The sequence below is a fragment of the Montipora foliosa genome, chromosome 1, assembly GCF_036669935.1.
Source record: "Montipora foliosa isolate CH-2021 chromosome 1, ASM3666993v2, whole genome shotgun sequence".
In the NCBI taxonomy this organism is placed as follows: Eukaryota; Metazoa; Cnidaria; class Anthozoa; order Scleractinia; family Acroporidae; genus Montipora; species Montipora foliosa.
The window spans coordinates 66,357,569-66,367,568 of NC_090869.1; the positions used below are offsets into that span (position 1 = coordinate 66,357,569).

The window sequence follows — 10,000 nt, forward strand, 5'->3', positions numbered from 1 at the left end:
TGGTGTTTCTTTTTCTCATCACCATAGGAACTTCTGGTTTAAACTTTGGCAGTTCAGCATCCACAACTGCTCCAGGAACAGGAGGCCTTGTGCTGGGTGGTACAGCTGTTACCACTGCATCTTCTCCTTTCACACTTGGCAAACCTACAGCGTCAACAGGCCCAACATCTGGGTTCACTTTAGGTGGGACAGCTAGTCAACCATCTGGGGTTTTAGGCTCAGGGACTGGTGGCTTAACAGGTTCTACCCTGTCGCAAGGCTTTGCATTTGGTGCAAACAAGACAACAGCACCTGCCACCGTCACACCAACCCCAGCATTCTCTTTTGGAGGGAGCACTGCCTCTACAAGATCAGCTTCAACTGGGCTCGCTTTCAGCACTAGCAGTGAGGGATCTGCCCCAAGTTCAGGAATTTCCTTGGGGTCAGGTCAAAAGACGTCTGTCGCTGGAGGGTTAAACCTTGGTGGAACGAGCTTTCCATCGACTGGAACCACTGTTGCTGCCACCTCTGCTGGTACAGGACTGTCTTTTGGTTTGGTAGCACCAGCAATCTCTGCAGCCACTCCCTTTTCAAGTTCATTTTCAGGATTAGCAAAGACCACAGCAGCTCCGGCTACTGGTACATTATCCACGGGGATATTTGGAGGAAAGTTGCCAACTGCCAGCACCACAGCAACTCCAGCTACTGGTACATTATCCACAGGGATATTTGGAGGAAAGTTGCCAACTGCCAGCACCACTGCTACAACAACAGCCGCTGGGTTTCCTGGATTAGGAGGCAATAAATTTGGCACTACAACAACAACAGCCGCTGGGTTTCCTGGATTAGGCGGCATTAAATTTGGCACTACAACGACAACAGCCACCTCTTTGACTACTGCAGCAACAACAGGTCAGTTTTGCTTGACTGTATTCATTCAATGTAGGTGTTGGACAATTTCACATGACATCACAACAGCCATTGGGGCAAGACTCCTCTGATATGAACATTTCTTCCATCACAGGTTGTAACCATTTCTCTCCTGAACTGGCCCTCATTGATGAGTAAAATAATTGTGATGCATTAGACAGAGTAAAAATGGCAAGTGTCACTGTTAGAATGGGTTAAAGAGACATTGTTTTTGACTGGACGTAGATGTTGTTAACCACTTTTACTCCTGAAATAACTCTCATTGGCGAGTATATTTAGTCATCCGGTAAAGTCAGAGTAAAACCTTTATGTGTCACTCTAAGGCAAGATTAAATAAGGTAGACGTTGCAACTTGGTTTAAAATCAGACATAGTTTGATGATACTATTTTCAAAGTGTCCTTCCATTGGCCTTGTACTTGACTCGTACCAAAGCGTTACAAATGTAGATCACCACTGATGAAAACAGTGTGCAGGAGTGTCCAAACCTTTGGTCTTGAATTATAACTTTGCAAATACTTTTTGTGGTCATAAAGCTTTAAACCACGATGGCATCAAACCATGTCTTATTTGTTGCTGCCATTTAGTACAGTGGGCAGAGGTTTTTGGATTTCCATACATTCAAAGAGTTCTTGATTACAGGATAATCACTGTGAACATCATTAACGCCCATTGAGTTAACCAGTGGACAGCGTTTTACCTTGTGAATAGAACTTCCCACCGTCTGAACAACCACGGGCAAGAACAGCAACAATGTTAAACTTACATGTAGTTTTAGCTTGGCTGGCTGTGAAAAACATTACTTTCATTTTCTTTTAGTTGCTGCAAGACTTGGGACAGTAGCAAGTACAACAAGGTGCGAAATTGTAACCTTTTAGAGTGAGATGATCTCGTGGAGTAATCTCATTATTTTAATCTCTTAAAATTTTACTCATAGTGCATCGAGTTCCTCAGCAACAACGTCGGTTGCAAGCAGTGTACCGCAGTTGACCTACAGGCAACTTGAGGAGCTTATTAACAAGGTAAGTGCTATCGTGTCATGCATTCAAGATAACGTTAATGCAAATGCTTCTGCCTTCAGTGAAAGTGACCCGAGCTAATTCACAGGCGAATGAAGGGAGAGTAAAACATGAAATTTTGGTTTTTCCAAATGGGATGATAAAGGTTTAATTTAAGGTTGAAGTCACCTGAATCTTTTTAAAATTCTGTTTAATCTTCCACATGCTAATGAGGCTATTCAGTCTAATTAACATAAATTAGCATAAATGTAAAGGAATAAATTTGCACTAGAACATTGATGTTCTTCATTCGGTCAAATGCTACTGTGATAAAAAAGTCAGTTCTTGTTTTCCTTCAGGTTTCGAAAGTACTTGCATTGAATGCTCAACATGCAAAATTCATTGTGGTAATTTCAAGGACTGCATTTCCCCTCCACTTGTTTCATTTAACAGTCTGCTATAACTTGGTGTGGTTCTGACCAATAAGCTTTCAGTGATCTGGATTGAGGAGAAAGTAAACATCAATAAATCACTAGCTTAAAAATGAAGTGTGTCAATGCAGCTGACTTAGATTTTCAGTTTTTGGCTTTCTGGTTGTCAATTCATGTTTTGCGTACTACATGTAATTAAGCCGCATTCACACGCTACATTTTAAAGCTAGTGAGTGAATGATGTCACTCTCTCTTCAATCCAGCTCTCTGGGGGCTTATCTGTCAGAACCACTCCAAGTAATGGTGGACTGTTGAAAAAAATTGCCATCAAAATAAATAGTTTTTCTCTTGAAATGATTGCATGAAATCTCGCATTTCCAGTATTTAGCACAAGAACTTTTGAAATGTGAAGAAAAACGAGACGTTATTTTTGATCATGGTGGCACTTTAATGTACATGTGTATTTTGTCATTTCATTTTATTTTTTTCTTATATATACTTGGGTTTCTCAATGCTGTTTTATTAACAATGTATCCATAATTTTCTTATTCAAAAGCCCCCAATTTCATCCATAGTTCTTTACTTTTAATTAAATACGTTATTGTTTTGTTTTCAGTGGACTGTAGAGCTAACAGACTTTGAAAAAACCTTCTTGGATCAAGCAGCCCAAGTCAATGCATGGGACAGGCTTTTGATGGAAAATGGGGAAAAGGTTGATGATGTGGAGATATGTCTAAGATAGATTACTTGAAACAGAATTTCAGGAGAAAATCTTCTCTATTCTTGTATTAATCAAAGGCACCCTTTATTTGATAGTAAAAGTGAAAAATTCCAGTAAGTCCTTGTTTGTAGTATCTTCTTGGATTGATTGTAACTTAGTCCAATTTTCTGCTCATTTGTTTTCAGATCACAGACTTGAATGCTTCTGTAGAAAATGTAAAGGCAGAACAAGAGAGGTACTAGTTGTAAACCATTTCTAGCAAGCAAGGCATGAAACAACAACTTTTCATTAAGGGATTAAGGATTTTCATTAAGGGCATGGGACTCGACTGTCAGAACTTTTTAAGAACTCTCGCAAATAAGCTTTCAAGCAAGAATAATAAACCCTACGCCAGTGTTATTTCCTGGCTACGAATACAGCTCTCATTTGCTATATTAAGAACTGTACACAGATGCGTCAGAGGCTCTAGATATCCTTTCAAATCTCGTGAGGTCTCAGAAGACTTTACTCTTGCTGTAGCTGGTCTACATTTGTACTCATAATTTTAGGCTTAGATTTTTGATTACCTTTTTCTTTATTGTAAACAGTTTTCTATCGTGAAGATATAATTTAGTTTTTAAAATTTTAACTAATTTCGATATATAGTTTAAAATTGTAAATATTTACTAATTGTTTTGATAGTGGAAATAAAGTTATTATTATTATAATAATAATAATAATAATAATAATAATAATAATAACTTATTACAAATGCCATTCATCACACAATTAATAAGAAAATATATTTCTCCACATTGATTTGAAGAATGTGACCAAAAATGGCAATAGACTGTGGCACATATCCCCATAAATGTCAGCAAATTGCTGGTGAGGAATGCAACAAATACCGACAAGGTTGGACGGTTGTTACATTGTCATATGTGCAACATGTGTGAGTTTCAAACATCTGATAGGTGGTATGTTTATACAACTGAAACTGTGCTCTGAAAAAATGATCACAAAATTTTTATATCTGTTATGGTTCAATTTTTGAATTGGATCAATTTTATTTCTAAACTAGTTCAGTGGTTTTTAAACTGGTTCATTTTTTTTCAAACCAGGTTATTTCTTCCAACAACTGTCTGAAAAGGGATTTCATCTTTTGGAGTGTGGTTGAAAAATAGGGGCGTGGCTTCTTAGGGGGTGGGGGGTTGTGAAAAGAATATTGAACAAACTGGCCAAACACAGAAAATCTTTTTTTGTTCTTAGACTTGACCAGGAGTTGGATTTTATAATGGCACAACAGAAAGAACTAGAAGAAATGTTGAAGCCTTTGGAGGAGGCTGCAAATATTAGCAATGCAGGTAGCAGACAGCTTCTACAGGCTGATAAGGAGAGAGATGTCACGTGAGTGCAATTCAGAGTCTAATTATTCTCAAGGAAGGGAATAACAGGGGAAGCCAAAGAGAGTAGGGAGGAGGTTGAAGTTACCAGTAGAGGAGAATCAATGCATTGAAAGCAGAAGCAACCCATTTTTCAGCTACAGCTGTAGCTAGAATTATGCCAGTAAATATAAAAAGAGCAATAGTTTGGATAAATTAATAGACCGAATGCATAAATGGCGGCCAAAAAAATATTCTTTTGTTTATGTGCTAATTAGCCTCACTAGCCTCGTTTGCATGGACAAAATCCAAAAGAAAGGTTGCTTGAGAGTGAGGCTACTGAGTCTCATTAGCACATAAACAAAAGAATACATTTTTGGCCGCCATTTATGCATTCGGTCAATTTATTATTATTATTATTATTATTATTATTATTATTATTATTATTATTATTATTATTATTATTATTATCATCGTCATTATTTCAGTTATAATGGTTACCCGTTTTACTGTGAAAGCTATTCATGGAATGATTGGCCCCGTCTTATATTCGTGATCTTGTTAGAGTCAAGCCTTCAAACTCTGGATCATAGTCTTCGGTCTGTCTGACAGTGGAATACCGGATTATTATTATAGAAGAAACTGAAAGTACAGAAAAGGAGTTTTGAACATACCGGTAGTCAACAATTAAAATGATAATAATGTACAAGTAAATTATTAACAAATAACGTGACAAGTGACTCAAAGGCAAAGGGCCAAATACTACAAAAGCCAAGAATTACAGTAATCCAGTTTCATGCAATAACGAAAGTGAGCTCACAGGTAGGCAAGTTGAAGATTGTTATCTTAGACACCATGATTGCTTGTTAACATTGCTTGCATTAGCTTGTTTGACATAACATTTTTGTGATGCAGTGCCATTATGCATAACAACTACTTATTATTCATAGTTATCTGACCTTACTCCTGATCTCTTTGTTGAGCAGATACAAATTGGCCAATGACATTGATGGTCAACTTAAACAGATGGTCCAAGACTTGAAGTCAATCATAGATCACCTCAACACTGCTAATACACAGCAACAAGACAGTGATGATCCGGTAAATATAATAATAATTATTATTATTACGACCTTAGCCATCTCTTCCATACTGTTTCGGCTTCTGGATTGAGATTCTACAGATTTTACTCTGCCTAACACTGGACAAGAGGTGAATGGATCATATACCAGCAAATGAGAGGGTCGATACTTTGTTAGAATTTTTATGGTAATTTAACAAATCGAAAGTGGTTCAGCGTTGTCTGTACTTTTATTGACAATGATATAATTTATTTGTCATCACTGTGGTCAAAATGTTGTGGATTTGCAAGGCGCAGCCGAAGGAGTCCACAACAAATTTTGACCACTGTGATGACAAATATCTTTGTCTATAAAAGCACAGACAATGCTGAACCAATTTCGAGTTGTTTTTTACCACAATATTCAACGGCAAAGAAAATTTTTATTTCAGTGCTCGACCAAAATAATGACACAAAGAAAGAGCAAGCATTGTCTATAACTTTCTCGCAACATGATTGGTTTATTTCCCAAAATGGGCGTTCCTGATTGGCTATTACATTGCGTGACAAATTGACGCGAGCATGACGCGTACAGCGTTGTCTAGACTCTTATCGACAACAGCAAATTAGCCAATCAGATTTTGAGATTACAAGCAATTGTGGTAAAAAAAAAATTTACCCTAGGTATTTTTTTTACTGCCAGTACTCTTTAATGTTGAATGTAAATGCTCCCACTTCCTTTCCTTATGGTTAATTTTCAACTCTTTTAATGACCTTAAAATAATAATAAATTATTATTATTTGTTTTCTGCGCTTTACTCAATCACGGTTGTAGCACCACAGTTCTTTAGAAGCTACACGGAACACCATCAATATTGTTATTATTTTAAATGAACATGTATATCAATCAGGATGGTCACTTTTGCCTTAGACAACCCCAAACCAAGGTGAAATGGAACAAGGGTCAACTTCACAATGCAACTCGCCATTCTTGGTACTGACTTAAGTATTGCCCTCTCGGAACAGTACCATGTAATAGTCAAGCCGCGTATTCAATAGCTTTAGAAATTAGCATTTCCTTTTGCAAGTGATTTGTGAAGTGCATGCATCGGCATTGTTCTCTCGATTCGCATGTGTCTACATTGAAAATGAATATAAACTTGTATTTACTGTCACAGTCTCACAAAGCAACACTTGTACCTGTCCATGCAAAGGTTTTGGTTTGGTCAATTCTCCTTAGTATCATAAATCCTAATCTTTCAAGAACATATTACCACTTCTGCCACTTCGAAGGGGGCTTTGTATTGAAAATGTAGTTTATACGACTCTGTAATTTCCCTGGTTGGGCATTCAAGTAGTAAGAACGCTTGTCTCCATTTGCCTCTTTGTTCAATGTTGGTACAGTACTCGTACATTTAAACTTGATCTTTATAAATACCAGGTCAAAGTAAACCCCCCCCCCCCCCCTTCCCCATTTCCCCACCATAACTATTAGCTACAAAAGCTTCACACAAAGTTTTTTGCCGACAGTAAAAATATTTTCAAAAGAGCGGAGCACTTGAATATCTGTAGCTTGTGTGCAGGCTCCCTGGGCTGGGGAAAACTAGCCTAAAATAACTGGAGTTCAAAAGTAACTTTGTAATTGTTTGTGGTTTACGAATTATTGTTTTCATTGCTGGGTATAGATATCTTGGCTTGGTCTTAAGGTGATTCCTCAGTTTTGCACCGCGCATCCTGTACTGCGCATACGGTGTGTCAATATTTACAAATTGGTCAAATTTGTAACATTGCAAATATGGCGTAAGTCAATCATACAAACTGAAACAGTTCTCAAAACACGTGAGAGAAGTTGTGAATGACCATATTTTTTTGCGAATTAGAGCGCATTCCGAAAACATGGCGAATCTTGTTGTTTCGATCTACGATAATCGAGATAGTCAGGTACGATGTTGGTTTACTTTTAAACGAGCACGGTGACCTATATTTTTTTATTTCATAATCTTTAAAACAAAAGTTTTTTAAACAAATTTATCGGAAGGAAAAAAGATAGCTAAAAACGTACCCAAAGCCCCTTACACATGGATGTAAAATTATGATCTTGAAAACAACGACTCGAGAAACGTTTTAAGTCGACGTCGTTCTAAGTTGAGTGGTTTTTCCATAAACTATATAAGACAGTGTTCCATATGCTCTACACTTTCTACCTATCAGATGTTTTTTTCAAATGGTACTTTAAAAACCCTCTCGTTTAACTACCGCAAAATGTACCCTGAGCCGATGAAATAACGCGCGTGATTAGTATCAGTACAGGCATCAATGGGGTAAGATTGGCCCATTATATCTCTTAAGGACGGTGCCTACTATTGTTATTGCGCATACGTTCTGCGCATCCCCAGATACTCGGATTTTCTATCACTGATGCTTACTAATACAGGGATATTTTTTCGCGGTTTAAAACTATCCAGAGAAAGTAGATCTTAGTAAGTATTCTTGGTATCCAAAAGAAAATTGGGGGTAACCATGCATTTTTCAGAGATAATTAAGTTTCAATTTGAGAAAGAACGCCATACATTGCTTTGTATTTTAAAGCTTTTTACAAATATTATTCATGAATTATCTTTGAAAAATGCGTGGTTACCCCCAATTTTCTTTTTGGATTTTAATAACACTTGTTAAGATCTACATTTCCGGAATAATCACACACCGGGGCAAAAATATTGTTAATTAGCAGGCACCGTCCTTAAGCAAGCACGGTGACAACTTTTTTATTGTAGTTTTCAGGGAAAGTTTCAAGAAATTGTTCGATAACTTTTTTTTCTGAGGAATCACCTTAACAGAAAGAAGGACCAGGTACAATAATCATTTTACTAAGGCGGCTGTGTTTGTCTTTAGATCAGACAAATTGCCAAGATATTAAATGCACATATGAACTCTTTGCAGTGGATTGATCAAAATTCTGGTAAGTTGGTGTCAAAAATTACGTCAAGTAAAAGAAGTCCTTGAAAATTAATGCAATTCTATAAATTCTAGGCTGGAAAAGTGATTTTTTTTTTGTCTGCATAATGAGTTTTCGATTGCAGGCAATTTAAAATTTTGTCTGCTGCAAATGGCAAACGATCTCTCAAGACTTATTCTCGGAGACTTTACCATTAGATTCAAGCAGTTGCAAAAATTTTGAGATATCTTGATAGAAAAATGCGTTTACTGTCTTCATTGGATGGCCAAGAAAGAATTTAGTGCCAAAAACCAATGTCCCCCTCCTACCTTTCCCGATTCAATGTTGTTTATCTATGTAAGTGTTGTGATTTGGCTTGGCTATGAAAAATGCAAGGACCTCGTGTGGGGAGAGTGGGGGTGAACAGTTTTCTCTTGTCATGGTAACGTGTCTCAACTGTTCTTGCAACTGGTTCTTGCTGTAATTAAATGATGAATTTTGGTTATCAATTCCTAGTGCTCCTAAACCTTCCAATTTCTAGAGAGAATGGTCTACCAGACAGCTAGCTACACAGGAAACTCGGTTCGCGTGACAAATGTAATTCCGTGATTTGTAGAAACTACAGGTTGATGTAAGGGACTCGTATTGCGTTTCAGGAATCCTCCAACGGAAAGTTGACGAAATTTCCCGACTAAGTGAAACGAGGAGGAAAGAACAAGAGCGAAACTTCCGATTGGTAAGTTGTCGTCATAATCATTTTCATTATCGACATCGTTTTCAATGTCATCATCAATGATCATGCTTTTGTTTACCCTCGTCCTTTTTTGTATCTTGAGATAGTTCGTCTCCGAGTATTCATGGCTAATTTTTACTAGCGACGCAAGCATAAACATATTCGAAAACATTCAGGAGGATGCATAAACTTGTTACAAATTAGTATCTTCTAAACTCGTGAGTTTTGTTTGTTCTTTTGCTTTTGTGGCTTTTAAAAACCATCACACCCCGAGGCAGACCATACACGGCTTTGTAGATGTCAGTCCAAAATGCAAATTCGCATTCGATGAATTTGAAATTTATTTTCTATAAGCAAAAAAATCTTTATGCGCAAATTGTTCCTTTGAACTTATAATTTGAAATATTCTATCTAAGAGTGCTTATCAACATCGATAAGTAATATAGTAGTATATCATCGCGGCATGATGTTTATGACAACATTTCACTGTTGATATGGGGCGCTTTCCCTCGGCAGCAAATCCAGCGAAAGCGTCACTTGAAAGTGAACATTTTCGCAAACGTTTCCGTTTTTCGTTTATTCCATCCTGTTTGCGTTGTAAAATGTTGGAAAAGTAACCTACGGCTGGATTGGTAGAAACGCCTAAAATAAATTAAGAGGACGAAGGATTGACCGATTGTATGCCCACGCTTCAATTATCCTGCAAACAAGTTATCCTTTGGGCTGATTCGGAGATGCGACTGATTTGGGCGCGATCAAAGGCGTAGGAATTTGCGGAAGAAAGGGAAAACTGTCATCGAAATCGTTTGCTTGTCGAAAGCCCTTTTTTAGCTCCTTTACGCAGGCAAAGCTTC

General features: G+C 37.5%; 1 protein-coding gene across 1 annotated transcript in view; it reads left to right on the top strand.

Moving 5' to 3' along the window:
* The window catches only part of LOC138005561 (nuclear pore glycoprotein p62-like), a 14,152-nt gene that overhangs the window by 3,966 nt on the left and 186 nt on the right, over nt 1-10,000 (top strand). The window contains exons 3-11 of the mRNA XM_068851773.1: nt 28-891; nt 1,727-1,763; nt 1,845-1,929; nt 2,953-3,048; nt 3,243-3,292; nt 4,306-4,443; nt 5,405-5,519; nt 8,371-8,437; nt 9,070-9,149. Of these exons, the coding sequence (XP_068707874.1) occupies nt 28-891; nt 1,727-1,763; nt 1,845-1,929; nt 2,953-3,048; nt 3,243-3,292; nt 4,306-4,443; nt 5,405-5,519; nt 8,371-8,437; nt 9,070-9,149 (1,532 nt within the window). The remainder of the gene's footprint in view (nt 1-27; nt 892-1,726; nt 1,764-1,844; nt 1,930-2,952; nt 3,049-3,242; nt 3,293-4,305; nt 4,444-5,404; nt 5,520-8,370; nt 8,438-9,069; nt 9,150-10,000) is intronic.